The sequence below is a fragment of the Hyperolius riggenbachi genome, chromosome 9 (genome assembly GCF_040937935.1).
Source record: "Hyperolius riggenbachi isolate aHypRig1 chromosome 9, aHypRig1.pri, whole genome shotgun sequence".
Classification (NCBI taxonomy): Eukaryota; Metazoa; Chordata; class Amphibia; order Anura; family Hyperoliidae; genus Hyperolius; species Hyperolius riggenbachi.
This window is the reverse complement of record NC_090654.1, coordinates 272464650-272482181: the sequence shown is the minus strand read 5'-3', so window position 1 is coordinate 272482181 and position 17532 is coordinate 272464650. Positions and strand designations below refer to the sequence as shown.

The 17532-nt window shown below is 45.4% G+C and overlaps 1 protein-coding gene across 4 annotated transcripts in view; it reads left to right on the top strand.

Annotated features, from left to right (window-relative positions):
- Positions 1–17532, top strand: part of TTC7B (tetratricopeptide repeat domain 7B) — a 215793-nt gene that overhangs the window by 184625 nt on the left and 13636 nt on the right. For all 4 annotated transcript variants that reach the window (XM_068254574.1, XM_068254575.1, XM_068254576.1 and 1 more), the window contains one exon: positions 12592–12732. In XM_068254574.1, coding sequence (XP_068110675.1) covers positions 12592–12732 — 141 coding nt within the window. The remainder of the gene's footprint in view (positions 1–12591; positions 12733–17532) is intronic.

Below are 17532 nucleotides of genomic sequence, written 5' to 3'. Positions count from 1 at the left end.
GAGGAGGTTGGAGTTTACGGGGAAAGCAGTACTATACGCACCCTCACTTTACAAGCAGAGAAGGTTGAAGTTTACGTGGAAAGCAGTACTATACGCACCCTCACTTTATAAGCAGAGAAGGTTGGATTTTACGGGAAAGCAGTACTACACACCCTCACTTTACAAGCAGAGAAGGTTGGAGTTTACGGGAAAGCAGTACTATACGCACCCTCACTTTACAAGCAGAGAAGGTTGGAGTTTACGGGGAAAGCAGCGCTATACGCACCCTCACTTTACAAGCAGAGAAGGTTGGAGTTTACGAGGAAAGCAGTACTAAACGCACCCTCACTTTACAAGCAGAGAAGGTTGAAGTTTACGGGGAAAGCAGCGCTATACGCACCCTCACTTTACAAGCAGAGAAGGTTGGAGTTTACGGGAAAGCAGTACTACACACCCTCACTTTACAAGCAGAGAAGGTTGGAGTTTACGGGGAAAGCAGTACTATACGCACCCTCACTTTACAAGCAGAGAAGGTTGGAGTTTACGGGAAAGCAGTACTACACACCCTCACTTTACAAGCAGAGAAGGTTGGAGTTTACGGGGAAAGCAGTACTATACGCACCCTCACTTTATAAGCAGAGGAGGTTGGAGTTTACGGGGAGAGCAGTACTATACGCACCCTCACTTTACAAGCCGAGAAGGTTGGAGTTTACGGGAAAAGCAGTACTATACGCACCCTCACTTTACAAGCAGAGGAGGTTGGCGTTTATGGGGAAAGCAGTACTATACGCACCCTCACTTTACAAGCAGAGAAGGTTGGAGTTTGCTTGTAAAGTGAGGGTGTGTAGTACTGCTTTCCCGTAAACTCCAACCTTCTCTGCTTGTAAAGTGAGGGTGCGTATAGCGCTGCTTTCTCCGTAAACTCCAACCTTCTCTGCTTGTAAAGTGAGGGTGCGTATAGTACTGCTTTCCCGTAAACTCCAACCTTCTCTGCTTGGAAAGTGAGGGTGTGTAGTGCTGCTTTCCCGTAAACTCCAACCTTCTCTGCTTGTAAAGTGAGGGTGCGTATAGTACTGCTTTCCACGTAGAGAAGGTTGGAGTTTACGGGAAAGCAGCACTACACACCCTCACTTTCCAAGCTGAGAAGGTTGGAGTTTACGGGAAAGCAGTACTATACGCACCCTCACTTTACAAGCAGGGAAGGTTGGAGTTTACGGAGAAAGCAGCGCTATACGCACCCTCACTTTACAAGCAGAGAAGGTTGGAGTTTACGGGAAAGCAGTACTACACACCCTCACTTTACAAGCAGAGAAGGTTGGAGTTTACGGAGAAAGCAGCGCTATACGCACCCTCACTTTACAAGCAGAGAAGGTTGGAGTTTACGGGGAAAGCAGTACTATACGCACCCTCACTTTACAAGCAGAGAAGGTTGGAGTTTACGAGAAAGCAGTACTACACACCCTCACTTTACAAGCAGAGAAGGTTGGAGTTTACGGGGAAAGCAGTACTATACGCACCCTCACTTTACTAGCAGAGAAGGTTGCAGTTTACGGGAAAGCAGTACTGTACGCACCCTCACTTTACAAGCAGAGAAGGTTGGAGTTTACGGGGAAAGCAGCGCTATACGCACCCTCACTTTACAAGCAGAGAAGGTTGGAGTTTACGGGAAAGCAGTACTACACACCCTCACTTTACAAGCCGAGAAGGTTGGAGTTTACGGGGAAAGCAGTACTATACGCACCCTCACTTTACAAGCAGAAAAGGTTAGAGTTTACGGGGAAAGCAGTACTATACGCACCCTCACTTTACAAGCAGAGAAGTTTGCAGTTTACGGGAACGCAGTACTATACGCACCCTCACTTTACAAGCAGAGAAGGTTGGAGTTTACGGGGAAAGCAGCGCTATACGTACCCTCACTTTACAAGCAGAGAAGGTTGGAGTTTACGGGAAAGCATTACTACACACCCTCACTTTACAGGCAGAGAAGGTTGGAGTTTACGGGAAAGCAGTACTATACGCACCCTCACTTTACAAGCAGAGAAGGCTGGAGTTTACGGGAAAGCAGTACTATACGCACCCTCACTTTACAAGCAGAGAAGGTTGGAGTTTACGTGGAAAGCAGTACTATACGCACCCTCACTTTACAAGCAGAGAAGGTTGGAGTTTACGGGAAAGCAGTACTATACGCACCCTCACTTTACAAGCAGAGGAGGTTGGAGTTTACGGGGAAAGCAGTACTATACGCACCCTCACTTTACAAGCAGAGGAGGTAGGAGTTTACGGGAAAGCAGTACTATACGCACCCTCACTTTACAAGCAGAGAAGGTTGGCGTTTACGGGAAAGCAGTACTATACGCACCCTCACTTTACAAGCAGAGAAGGTTGGCGTTTACGGGAAAGCAGTACTACACACCCTCACTTTACAAGCAGAGAAGGTTGGAGTTTACAGGGAAAGCAGTACTATACGCACCCTCACTTTACAAGCAGAGAAGGTTGGAGTTTACAGGGAAAGCAGTACTATACGCACCCTCACTTTACAAGCAGAGAAGTTTGGAGTTTACGGGGAAAGCAGTGCTATACGTACCCTCACTTTACAAGCAGAGGAGGTTGAAGTTTACGGGGAAAGCAGTACTATACGCACCCTCACTTTACAAGCAGAGAAGGTTGGAGTTTACGGGGAAAGCAGTACTATACGCATCCTCGCTTTACAAGCAGATATGCTAATGCTTCCGGCTTGCATACAAATCTAATTCCAGTTGTATGCAGCTTGGAATTTGACCTATCAAAACCTGCAGTAAATGTGCTGGATTTGCCTAAATCCAATCTGCATACAATTTGTATTAAACTGGCTTATAAGCAGGGATGATCAATGAGATGCAAATACTTCAGAAATTATGCAAATTTTTATGCAAATGTATGCAGTTTGAAAATGGACCAATCAATTTAAACCCAGGTTTAAAGTGATTGGTCCATTTTCAAGCTGCATATATTTGCATAAAAATTTGCATCAACTCGGAATAAGTTTGCATATTTGTGATCATCCCTACTTATAAACCGGAATTACTAGCGCCTCATGGGGCATCAATTAAGAGAAAATACTAAATTTTCTAAACTGACCAATTGCATTTTAGTTCCACCAAACCTTGAAAAGTTATCGAAATGTAGTGGCGGGCCTTTGGTGCAAATTGCTGCCAGTCCTCTGCCTTATGCCCCTCCTATCTTCATTTAAATAAACATGAACGCCTGGCTGTACCAAGTCTTGAGGTTTATATAGCTGCAAGATAGATTCTCTTCTATCTCTGGACACAATTCTATACTGTGTCTTTGAGCATAATATTCCTCGGTAATAGCAGACTACAGAGTGCAAGTCCTGTGCGCACAAAGTAATGTCACCCGTGGGTCTGTACACTCAGAACTTTACTTAAAGGACAAACAAAAAGAGTGATATGGAGGCTGCAATATGTATTTCCTTATAAACCATACCAGTTGCCTAGCTGTCCTGCTGATCTGTTTGGCTGCAGTAGTGTCTGAATAACACCAGAAACAAGCATGCAGCTAATCTAGCCAGATTTGACAAAATTGTCAGAAACACCTGATCTGATGCATGCTTGTTCAGGGTCTATGGCTAAAAGTTTTAGAGGCAGAGGATCAGCCAGATAGCCAGGCAACTGGTATTGCTTAAAAGGAAATAAATATGGCAGCCTCCATACCCCTCTCGTTTCAGTTGCCGTTTAACGGTTTTATCTGCTCCCAATATCATCTTTCCATCCTTTTCATGCACAGATCACGTCTTCTGCTCCACACACAGTATATGCATGCAGATATATACACACTTTTTGCTTAAAAAATTGGCCAAAAGCTACGACCCACTGATTGGCTGACCCAACCCCACCCCCTTCACCATGTAACCTCCAAGAGGATAAATGAGGGGTTTAAAGGGCCAATAGTGAGGCTTGGAAGAGCAATAGGGAAGGATTTCCTTTTTTCTCCAGGGTGTAGCTGTGGATACATTATCCCCCGATTATGCATTTTTTCATACGCTCAATTTACGTTTCTGGGGTTAACTTAAGAATCCCCCAGCCATAAGGGTGGAGTTCCCCTTTAATAGAGACTTGCGGTGTGTCTCACCCTGCTGTCCACCCTCATCTCTGCCTAGGCCAGACCAAGGATTGCTCCGCCTCCTGGCACATGCGTGGTGGGCGGGGATCAGGCTGCAGATAAGCTGCATGCAGCACACACTGCGCAGAGGCTAGGATCACTCATGTGAGCATGCCCAGGGACCGCCGCTGCATTGGTCTGCATGGGAGGTGTGATGCGTTCCCAGCATGTGTGTCACTATCTGCTGTGTGTGGTGCATTGTAACCGATACTGCGGGAACAATTCTGTCTAGTGTGCTTTTCTCTTGGTCACTCTGCTTATGTTGCTGTGGATTTTGCATTTTTCATGTTCTGTATTGGGCTGAAGCAACAGGTAGGCCTCCGACTGTCCTGAATCTGCACTATCCAGTGTGTGGCATGCTGGGATTTGTAGTTCCATAAAGCTGCAATGTCATTGGTTGCCTGCTTTTTTTTTTTTTTTTTTTTATTACCAGCTTATGACTGTTTAAAATACTGTAGACCTGATTCACTAGCATTCTCCTGGGCTGTAGATAAAATGTCAGGCAGCACGTCTGCATAGGGGTTTGTTTGTTTGTTTGTTTTTTTACAAAAATCTGGGAGGAGTTTGCAACTGACACGTGGGGCATATCAGACCATAGTAAGTATTGATGAAAGGAAAAGGCTTTCAGCTTTGGCGAAATTTACATTTAAAGCACACCTGAAGTGAGAGGTATGTGGAGGCTGCCATATTTATCTCCTTTCAAGCAATACCTGTTGCCTGGCAGTCCTGCTGATCCTCTGCCTGTAATACTTTTAGCCATAGTCCCTGATCAAGCATGCAGCAGATCAGATGTTTCTGGCATTATGGTCACATCTGACAAGATTAGCTGCATGCTTGTTTCAGGGTTGTGATTCAGACACTACTGCAGCCAAATAGACCAGCAGGACTACCAGGCAACTGGTATTGTTTAAAAGGAAATAAATATGTCAGCCTCCGTATCCTTCTCACTTCAGTTGTCCTTTAATTTTACTACATTGCTTTCCTGGATTTACTAACCACAGGACTGCCTCCCCTCAAAAAAATTCTATTACCAAATTTGACCAAACAGGTGTCCTGAAACTGAAGGGCCATGTGACCTCTGCCATTTCTGAAACCACTTTTTGTTCTGCTTGTGCTGAATAAATTCTTATCACCCCCACATACCTCCAGCCCTTGTTATGGTCTGTTATGACCCATGTGATCCTTTTTCATTTTAAAATAAAACTCAGTGATATAGTGAGGGTCCTTTTACACTCTGTGTTGCGTTTAAATGTGTTTTTTTTCCGTAGTTTTGCATTGTGAAAAAGCTTTAGATTTTCAGTGTTAAGTGTGAAAGAGGCCTATTTAGGGAAACATGGACATTACCTTCACTTAGGCTGCACACCAGTTATACTACTTACAGTTACAACTGACAGTAACTGATATAGTATAAAAGGACCCTAAAGGTGACCACACACCATACAATTTATTTTTTTATATCTTTTCAATGCTACAACTGCAATCCATTTTATCTGACTGATTGTAACATTTCAAAAATCTGACCAACGTACCACACACATATGTTCAATTTTTTCCCCAATTATGAAAGAAATTATTGACAACTCAGAAAAAATTGCTTGGGTCTGTACATCAAGCAATTGATTATCTACCACACACCATACAATTTTGATAAAAAATTGATCAAAAAAATCCAACACTCCTGATCTTCTTCTTTTATTGAATAAACAAGGGAAGTTCGATCAGATTTCTTGAATGAATGAATGAAAAAAGAAAAGCTTTCGATTTTTCGGAACAACCGATCGTAATGATCGAATTAGCATAAAACTGTATCTTTTAATTGTAGGCAGCACGGTGGCGTAGTGGTTAGCTCTCTCGCCTTGCAGCGCTGGGTCCCTGGTTCGAATCCCAGCCAGGGCACTATCTGCAAAGAGTTTGTATGTTCTCTCCGTGTCTGCGTGGCTTTCCTCCGGGCACTCCGGTTTCCTTCCACATTCCAAAAACATACAGATAAGTTAATTGGCTCCCCCTAAAAAAAATTGGCCCTAGACTACAGTACTTACACTACATAATATAGACATATGGCAATGGTAGGGATTAGATTGTGAGCTCCTTTGAGGGACAGTTAGTGACAAAATATATATATATATATATATATATATATATATATATATATATATATATATATATATATATATATATATATATATATACACTGTACAGCGCTGCGTAATATGTCGGCGCTGTATAAATACTAAAAAATAATAATAATATGCTGTGTGGCCACCTTAAAGCCGCATCTACACACGTAGATGCGGCCGCGATGCTCCTTATCAATTGAGTCGCTGATGCGGCTCGATTGATAAGATCCGACAGGACGGATATCCCCACCGCCATTTCCCTGCTCGCTCCCCGCGAGGGGACAATGACAGGGAATCGAGCGGAAGATAAGCGGGGACGAGCGGGGAATCGTATGCGGCGCACACGCGGCGGGAACGCACGGGTTCGCGGAAGAGGCGATCCGCCAGATCGCAGCCTCATCTACGCGTGTAGATGAGGCTTTAGGCTACCCAAAAAAACATGGGGCTGATTTATCAAAACTAGAACAAGTAGTGTCGCAACATAGGTGCAAGCGTGGAGCAGTGTTTCAGAGTGACCAATCAGGAACCTGGATCTGGGCATCCGCTCCCCTTTCGGACAAGTTTTGCTATTATTTTGATACTGTATGTTGGTCACAATGAGCTGTTGCTGACCGAAAGGATCGGAAACAAGGTAAGGAAACAAAATACAATACGTTTGTTTATTAACACAAAATAAGAGGTTGTCACATTCTATCGATACTTTGGCCGCTGTACGAAGAATATCCAGTATAAAACTTAACCCTAAATAGTATGGGTGCTCTGAATGACAGATGTGTCACCAGTGTCTAGGATAACAGAACACACCTATGGAAACAATGCTTGGTGAAATTGTACTTCTTAAAACAGAAGGAAACTTGCAACAATTCAGCTATAAGTGAACATTTGTGCTTACCCACAATGCACCACTACTGAATATGCAAATTATCTCTTTTCACCCCTTTAAGCCAGGCTAGCATCCAGAACCGCTGGTGTATAGCAATCCTATAGCTTTAAATATTACACAGCCACATGTAGACAGCCTGTTTCGGACTTTTGGGCCTCATCAGTACATGGCAGGGGATTGATATGGCTAAATAGGATTGGGCTTGGACCAGTACAATGGAAACAAGACTTTATGATTTGGGTGATAAAATCTAACCATTTCCTGCCTCGTCTGTCGTCGGTTGGCTGTGCTTCTTCCTTCTTCTGCATTGATGATGGTTGACTGAATGCCTCATTCATCAAGTTCTTCTGTACGCAGCCGATGTTTTGAGGCTCCCAGAGTGACGTTTGCTTTTCTCATGCCTTTGGGGGGAGGGGGGGGATGGTAGGGCAGTCATACAGGAAATCATCATACAAGGGATGGAATGAGGAAGTGTCAACCACTTTCAGATGAGCCTGAATTCCAAGCATTTCTCACAGATCGGGTGGAAATAAGGACCAGCTGTTCTTCCACCCAACACGCCAGCGTCAATGTTCCCATTTAACTCGCAGCTTTATTCAGTAGAGCAAACACATGTCAGCCAATCAGATTGGGGGATGCCGCACAACGTTCTGTGCTTTAGGAGAGAAACTGAGAAAAGTGCAATTAAAAAAAAAAAATGTATGAAAATATGTAAAACTGTCTGTTGCAAACCTGTCCTCCTCGTATTTTAAAAAGAATAAGACTGTTATTCTGGCAGGTGGGCACGCCAAGAGCTGCAGTTACACAGCCAATCACTCACGTTTCAGTAGCGAGATGCTAATCATTCAGTCCATGCAAATTGTATATGGACCAATCAAATGCAGCAGTGGGTCATATGCATTCATTTTAAAGAGGCCCTGTGGTGACTTATAGTAGAATGAGGTAAATTATTCAGGATACCCACTTTTACAGTAATTTTCCTGGTTTTAACATCAGAAACACTTCCTATATCTATTACTGTATATGGATATATAGCCCTCCCAGTTATGTCACAGCCCTAGACTGTTTAGCTATGTAGAATTCTCCCCCCAGAGCATTCTGGGAGATCAGGTATATTTTGTACTGGCTTTGGAACTTTCGTTAAACAACTATCCCACAGAGTTGAACCAGACAGGACTAGAGATGTCGCCACCTGTGATAAATTTTAAAATGTGAATCAGGGAGAGGAAAGATTTTACAATGGGCAAACATTGACTAAATAATTTATAAATAAATATTGTATTAAAAAAAAAAGAAAAATTGTTTAACTACTTAATGACCGTGTCATGCCAATGGGCGTGGTCGCGGCGGCAGCCTCAGGACCGCCTAATGCCAATTGGCGTCAAGTCCTGGGGCTAGACTTTGCTGGAGATCGGCGCACGCATCTCCGCTTGGTAGGCGGAGCTCCGCTCCACCTTCAGTCTTTCAGCGGCGATCGCCGCTCTGAGACTGTTAGACGGCGAAACTGCTGTCTAGTAGCATAGGACATCGCTGCGATCTAAGGCAGCGCTGTACTGGGGACAGCCGTGTGTCACGTCTGTTCCCCTGGGACACAGGAGAGCGATCGGTTGTCATAGGCTGAAGTCTATGACAGCCGATCGCCGCTATTGGCTGGCTGGGGAGAAGAAGGGAGGGAGTTAAATAGGGAAATTTACAAAAAAAAATTAAAAAGTAACAAATATTTATATAAAAAAATAAACACTGGGGGAGCGATCAGACTGCACCAACAGGGGAGAAAAGGGGGGGGAATCACTTGTGTGCTGAGTTGTACGGCCCTGCAGCGAGCCCTTAAAGCTGCAGTGGCCAATTTAGCGAAAAAAATGGCCTGGTCACTAGGGGGGTTTAACACTGCAATCCTCAAGTAGTTAATTCATGATGTTATTTTCTCTACAGTTCCTCTGTAAGGTGTATGTTCCTGGCCACTGTGTTAGTGCAACAGGTGAACCCAAATGGTTCCATTTTATCGGACAGAAACTGCCGTAGCGAAAGTCTAGGGGAACATGGCGTTTTTTTTGTCCTTTTTTCTGATAAAAACACACATGATGAAGTTCCTGTCAATAACTTCCTGTTTGACGCCATCTTGGACGTCACAAGGAGGAAGACAGACAGACAAGAACTGGCAATACTTATTCAGCAATTGAGCAGCAGACCTGTTTATTTATGTTCCGACCGTCCATCAGACAGTATTTCACCTTGGCAAGCAGGCTGCTGTAATCTCCTGATATCTGAGAACTGTAATCTCCATTCTGTTTCCAGTCCGTTGAACAGGCCGATAACTCATTGCAACAAATACATTTAAACAGATGGGTCAACAGAAATGGAAAACCTATACCTTACCGCATCCCTCAAGATGTATTCGATGTTGAATCGCCGTGTTGTGAGCCAGGCCTTGAAGGACAACGACCATGAAAAAGTGTAACATTTAAAATACAGACATATAAATGTACATTTCTCCCAGAGTAAAATGAGTTATATATTTATTTATTTTTTCCTGTGTCGCTGTTGCTAAAGCTGGCCATACATCAGGCGACTTGATAGCCGATCGATTATCCGATTTGATTATTGTAATCGAATCAAAATCAGTGCTGACAAATGCATGCATGACCGGCGGCACAACCAATTTTGGGCAGATATTGGTCGCATTAATCGGTCGGACATGCTGCAAGATGTCGGGCTATCGTAGTTAGTCAGGTGCGCGGCGGGACCTGCGAGTGATATCGGGGCGAGCACACTAGAACACCGGGTGCTGTCCTCCCTTTCAATGTGCCTCCTGGTGCCCAATGCACTATATATTACCTGTCCACGTCCACCCTTGGCTTCGGGATCTGTCCTTCGTCCATACACATGCCCCACGCGGCGTACACGGGGGCGCGTTTGTGACGTCACACACGCGTCCGCGTTACTCCGTGTCATGGGCAAAGGATCCAGCCTGGAGGCAGCCGAAGATAGGTAGTGTACAGTGTAGTGACCATTAGGGGGCGCAGCATCAGGCTGGAGAGGGGGTAGATACGGCGTTGCAAGGCCGATTCCCAAGAGATTACATGGTGAAATTGATCGAGAATCTGCCTGCAATGTATGGGCAGCCAACAGATCGCTCTCAGATCTCAATATGATCGAATCTGATCGGTCTCTTGGTCGATCTGCCCATACATCTTATGTATGGGCACCATTAAAGTAGGTAGTGAAGATCTATCAGATCTGTCAGGTTTTGGACTAGTCCACCTACTCATAGGTGGACTCATTTCCAGATGCATCAGTTCAGAATTTGTTGCCAGTTTGGGGGTAAGGCAGAGTTATTCTGGCAGTGGATGAGATTTCCCCTTTGTACCAGTGGAATGGTCACATTTTGTGATGCGTCAGCTTTGTCCTAAACCACTGAATTAACCCTTTAACTCCTGGCCGATGCCATATAAAGGTACATACACACGTCTGATTTTTCCAAACGACCGGCCGTTTGGACGTCAAATCGGGCGTGTGTACAAACGATCCGCCAAGCGGAATCGGCAAAACCAGCGTTATTAGCTGAACGACTGTTTGTACACACGCCCGATTTGACGTCCGAACGACCGGTCGTTTGGAATAATCAGACGTGTGTACGAGGGGGGGTAGACGGGACCCAGCCTGACCCACAAGCCCCTGTTAGTTCCCAAATGGCTTGTTCCGGGCAAGTTGGCTGCAGCTGGAATTGGCTGATTTAATAAGCTGCCTTTTATGGCTGAAACTAAACATTTCCCATTTGTTCTTCAGCAGGAAATCATTATTCATCTCTGCCTGTCTGACATTTACCTAATAACAGCCACATTTATCAAACCAGACTGCTTCTGGGCCAGGCCAGGGGACGCAGTTACTCCGACCTCTGGTGCCCGGCTTCTACCCTCCTCACTCATTACCAGAGGCTCCCCTCGCCCTGCTGAATTCTTGTCTCTCAGGGAATCTCTGCAGCCTTCAGTTCCCTGCTCTGCCCAGCGTCTCCCCTTCTGGATGTATCTACCTCTCAGGAACTCAAGTGATGAGATGTTTCTCAGCTCTGCACACCTGTTACGTTTGATTGGTCTGTTTCCAAGCTGCATCAAATTTGCATAAATTCTGCATAATCAGCATCTCATTGACAATCGCTAGTGATGAGATGGTACAGGAGAAATGCACAACAGTTAAAAATGAGAGCTGTAGTTAGCATTCTGGGATACAGATGTTATTTTCACTGGCTTTGGAGCTTTCAGAAACAAACATTCCGCAGTGCTGCACCTACCAGGACTAAAGATGTCGCCACCTGTGATAAATGTCAGAATGTAAATCAGAGTGAGGAAAGGTTTTACAATATTTTATAATTGGATATTGAAAAAATAAAAAAAGCGATTTTATTTATTACATTATTTTCATTCGTTATTTTGTACCCGAGATGACAGGTGTATATAAAGATTTGATACTTACCTGGGACTTCCTCCAGCCACATGAGCACCGATGCGTCCCTCGCCGTCCTCAGTCGCGCCTGTCTGCTCTTCTGCTCTACGAGATAGGTTTTCTTACCATCTCATATGTTATATCCGTTTTATAATGAAAGTGTAATATCACTTTGTATTCAGGTCCTGGTTTTTTGGTTTGTTTTTTGTTTTTTTGGTTTGTTTTTTTTAAACCGAGACAGAAGCCTCAGTTCAACACTTCTAACAGCAGCAGCCCTGGTGGCTGGTATTCATTGATTGGGGTCCGTACAGCCGCTTATTGGTACAATTTTGTAAGGTTAGTATGTATTTGCATGTACTGAGAAAGAACAAACTCTCAGAATATTCTTGTGGATGTTATGAGAGGAGAGGGGGGCTTGCAGGAGACTGTCGGTCCTGGCCCCGGACCAATCATTGCCCTCAATTCACTAAGCTTAACTCTTCTGAGCTGTTTTACAGTTATCACAATTAAATCACCATAGTGATAACTGTAAAACAGCTCAGAAGAGTTATTAAAGACAGAGAGTTAAGTTTAGTGAATTGAGGCCATTTCTACTGGGGTCAGTATTTGGTTTCTAAAGCCCAATTTAATTCAAGATTGAACAAAGCAAACATCTGATCCATGGAACACGTTTTCTGTACCGTTATATCCAGAAATCATCCTGATTGCCGCCAGATTTTGTCTTTGTTCAATTCTGAGGTTTCATTTCCTAAAAACACAATTGGTCTGCTTATGTCACATGTCTAACATCACCGGACTGCTTATTGTGCCATGTGTGTGGGCCCTGCGCCCTGCTGTTGCGCTGAATGCCCGTCATGCCTCGATTTGGCCTTTGCACGTCTTGCACACAAGGGGGAGTGTCTGCCACATGCAGAGAAAATGGCTTCTAACAGAGCACAAATCTCTGGCTGGCTGCACTGGCTTGGTTGGTGCCGGTAATTAACCTTTTAATCTCTATAATGGCATCTGTTTCAGGTTCGGTCCATGCCACCTCCATCGCGGCCTCCCGTGTGGAACAGGCGTTATCTGAGGTGGCCTCATCTCTGCAGAGCAGCGCCCCAAAGCAAGGCCCGCTGCACCCCTGGATGACGCTGGCGCAGATCTGGCTGCACGCAGGTAAGTGGGGCCAGCTCATTCTATTTGATGTCATTCAATATAGTATCATAGCTTTACCATGTATGGTGATGATATGGAGCTACTCAACTATAGGGGACCCAGCAGGAAACCTCATAGGAAACCTCCAATCACAGCACCCTCTACAGCACAAATGTTGCGATTGGCCGTATAGTGTGTGCATAGTTTACTACAACCTATTGGAAACCAGCAGTTCAAGAGGATGTTGTCCACCCAATCACATTAGCTGAATTTCCCTATGAGGTTTCCTGCTGCGTCCCCTACAGTAGACTAGCGCCGCAATGGCAAGATGTAGTGCACCAATCATGTCCAATCTGCTTCCGCTCAAGATCAATTTTGTGCAGTAATGAGCTGAATATCGATCCCGTTCTCGATGGGGAGCAGATTGGACATTTCAGAAATTATTGTTTTGACCCGTCGACCTGACAGGAAGTTGTATGGTGTGTTCCAAGCATGAGACAGAAAAGGCAGCACAGGACTGGCAGCTGGTACAGACACAGATATCTGGTAGATGGTAAAGTCGATACTAGCCAATAGGCCAGGGCAAACAGCAGCAGATAGTTGTAAATGGTAGACAAGGGAGCATTCGAGGGTCCTAGGTCAGGGGAGGCAGCAGACGAGTGAAGGGTCAGATTAGCTTGGTCACAGCAGGAATGCACTAATGCAAAAAACGAGGCACAAACCCCTCTGGAGCGCAAGTGGTATCCGGCTGTAAGCCAAATTCTTAAAGTGAACCCGAGGTGAGAGCGATATGGCAGCTGCCATATTTCCTTTTATGCAATACCAGTTGCCTGTCTGTTCTGCTGATCCTCTCGCCTTTAATACTTGTAGCCATAGACCCTGAACAAGCATGCAGCATATCAGGTGTTTCTGACATTATTGTTAGATCTGACAAGATTAGCTGCACGCTTGTTTCTGGTGTTATTCAGACACCACTGCATCCAAATAGATCAGCAGGGCTGCCAGGCAACTGGTATTGTTTAAAAAGAAATAGATATGACATCGTCCATATCACACTCACCTCGGGTTCACTTTAGCTTATGTGTTGGGATGCGTGTCTGTGCAGTCGCTCTTGGAAGTACTACATGTGAGCCTAAAGGCGGCCACTAACAATACAATTTGCCAATTGTTAATTTCCAATCGTTTGTATGATCATTCGTATGATTGTTTGGGACCACTAACGGAATAAAATCTCCTAACCAATCAGTTCAGATTAACCTTTTGGGCACCACTGCATGTAAATCCTACGCCACACTTGTGGCTGCCCTAGCCTGATGCAGCGTAGGATTTACGCCGCCTGCCGTTTCCGCTCACAACGCAATCCTGCACACCGAGAGAGCCGTCGCGATTGGCTCCTGATCACGTGACCACTACAATTGCCGGTGTATCGTAGTGATAACTGTTAGAGGGGGGGGGGGGGTAGAAAACGATCCTCTCACCTACCTGACGTTCCCCCAGTGATCGTCGCTCCCCTCCGCTCTGGCCGGCATCCTCGCTCTCTGACGTGTCGGGTCCCAGCTTGATGACGTCATCAAGCCGCGACCCGGAACTTAACGTTAGTGCGAGTGAGGATGCCTGCAAGTGCAGAGGGGGCTGCTCATGGCTGGAGCCTGGGAGGTGAGTAAAGGCTGCTGGCTACAGGGGGCACACCATGCCTAGCTAACTATACTGGGGATCTGGCTGCCTGACACCTCCAAATGCCCCCCCGCATGTAAAATGGCTGGGTTCTTAAGGAGGGTTAGGCAGCCGGTCCCCAAAAGGTTAATGAAAACGATGCAATTTTCAGGTCAATCCCGCCAATCTGATCAAATTGGTTCGATTTTCATTTATCAATGGTCCCAAACAATTGTTTCCGATCATAGTAGAAACATAGAACTTATAGTTTTGTGCACAGTAGAGAGGAATGGCAGCACATCTAAACCAAGCTGCAGCCGACTGACACTGGTCTGCATAGAGCTGCAAGTCCTCTTAAAGGAGAACTGTACTGAGGGGTATATGGAGGCTGCCATATTGATTTTCTTTTAAGCAATACCAGTTACTTGGCAGCCCTGCTGAGCTATCTGCAGATCACACCAGAAACAAGCCTGCAGCTAATCTTGTCAGATCTGACCATAACGTCTGAAACAACTGATCTGCTGCATAGGATTTACGCTGCCTGCCGTTTCCGCTCCCTAACCGATCATGTGCACCCGAGAGGGGGGGATTAAGCAGTCTAGGGCTAAAAGTATTACGCCTCATCCACACGGTACAATTTCCTATCAGATCGGATCTATTAGACGCATCTGTTAGATCATTTCCAACTGGTCCAATCAGATTGCAATAGATTTTGGGTACCTATCAATGCAAAATTGATCTGAAACAATTTGTACATCTACACACAATGCAATTTCTTATCAGATCACTGGTCGATCTGATGGAAAATAGCACCTTGTAGATGAAGCTTTAGAGACAGAGGGTCAACAGGATAGCCAGGCACCTAGTATTGCTTAAAAGAAAATCAATATGGCAGCCTCCTTATACCTCTCACTACAGTTGTCCTTTAAAGACACAACTGCACTTGTTACAGCTGAGACAGGTGCTACACACCTAACGGAGGATGTTCGCTTCCAAAACAATTTGCATGCAAAGGAATTTGTACTAGACCCTTCCACCGCGATGAAGTCATCCTGTCAGAAGGGACCCTAACAGCTAGCCATTAAAATGGAGGAAGGGGTGCAATGTGGACTGGGCACAACCCTAACCTCATGTTTGCATGCCAAATGTTAACCTGGGAGCAGCTAGCCATTAAAATGGAGTATTGATCACAGGAAGGATCAGCGCTGTATCGTTAGTGGCTACACTTGGCAACAAAAGTCTGCTCCAGTGCACACCATGGGGACAGAATAAAAGGCAGCCCCTTAGTGGGGCGCACACATAGTGGAATTTATGCTACTCGGATACCTCCAGCCTCGTCATTTATAACTGCCCCCCATTTGCCCTCATTCAGCGCTTAGCACGGCCTGGGCAGATTACAAGTCAGATCAAAGGCTTCTGATGGCTGCACAAAGCTCAGAAACCCTTCTGCCTTCACTCACTACTGAAGGTTCTCTGAGTTCTGTTACAGCAGACCTGAACTTAGAACGTTCTCTCTGCTCTAAATGACCCAAACAGTATACTAACCTTTTAAAGAAAAAAAACATTTATTTGTTACAGCTGATAAAAATCCTGCAATAAATCTGCAGTGTGTCTACTTTCAGCTTTCATGGAAGCAGACCTATTGTTAACATCTTGTGTTTACAAATTAGCTGCTCTGCCATGCCAGATGAGATTCCTGAGCTGACACAGCTGAGAGATCAAATTACAGTGCACAGTTGAGGGGAAATTAGACAGGCTAAAGTCAATACATACGGGGTGCATTTCTCTCTGTTTTCCTTCTGTCTTGTGCAAGAGTTCAGATCCACTTTATGACATGTTTGTAGCCTAGAGGCCAGTGACACATTCTGTTGCTATGGGGGGGAGGGGATTGGGGCAAAAGAGAGGGAGGAGTAAGAAGAACTATGGGCGTTTAGCCACAATGATTCTGCAGTTTGGATTTCTCGCAATGCAGACCGGCGCCCAACAACCCTCTCACATGTGTGTTGGAGACTTTAGAGCGCGCTCAGTAAGCCCCGCCACTAGGTGTGTGGAGTCTTACCCAGGGCATCCTATTGGTTAGATACAGGTGATGTCACACAGAGCAGCTGATGATGTCACAGACTTTCCTTCTATGTGGTACAAGAGTTGCAGTTGGTGATGTCATGCAGAGCAGCTTTTATTGTCACTGGCTTTTTCCTTGCATGTGGAGCATGAATTGCGGTTGGTGATGTCACGCAGAGCAGCTGATGATGTCACAGGAGCTAGAATTGTGGCTGGTGATGTCACACAGAGCAGCTGATGATGTCACCAGCTTTTCTTGCATGTGGAGCAAGACTTGCGGTCGGTTATGTCACTCAGAGTAGCTTATGATGTCCGAGGAGCTAGAATTGCGGTTGGTGTGGTCACACAAAGCAGCTGATGTCACAGGCTTTCCTTACATGTGGAGCAAGAATTGAGACTGATGATGTCACAGGCTTGCTATTAGTGATGTCACATAGAGCAGCTGATAATGTCACAGGCTTGCGGTTGATTATGTCACCGGCTTCCCTTTGAGCCGGGCGTGCTTGCGGCGTCCTTCCTGCTGGCTTTGGCGTCGTCTTCTGCAGTTTCCATAGATGGAATATCAGCCTGCAGCTGACCGTGTTTCGGTGACAGAGACCTCTTTGGAAACAATGATCAGAAAGCTCCTCGGGCATCTGAAATTACAACCGCAAACTCTTTAGCACCCGTTGACCTCCCGTCCTCTCTACCTCTCATCGAGGTTTCACACCAGTATGATGGAATTACAGCGGGATCGCATCACTGCTGCCACCGGGGCCGGCTAAAACATACACCATAGCAATAATTTCCTGCGCCCAAGAGCTAACGATCAAACAGATGGCACTGTGCTGAATCACACCAGTCAGGATCAATCGCAGCGGCCCCAAACTAAGCATACGTGCAAAATGGGTGCCGAGGAAATTTGCCCGTCGGAGAAAACCGCTAGTAGAATACCAGTAAAATGACTGATCTTCTACTCTGAGTGCTGATTCCGATCCTGATTATACCGATCCCTAACTGACTCCCCTCCCACCACCACCTATTCCTAACTCTAACTGATCCCCACCACCACCGATGCCTAACCCTAACCGACCCCACTGCTGCCTAACCCTAACCGACCCCACTGCT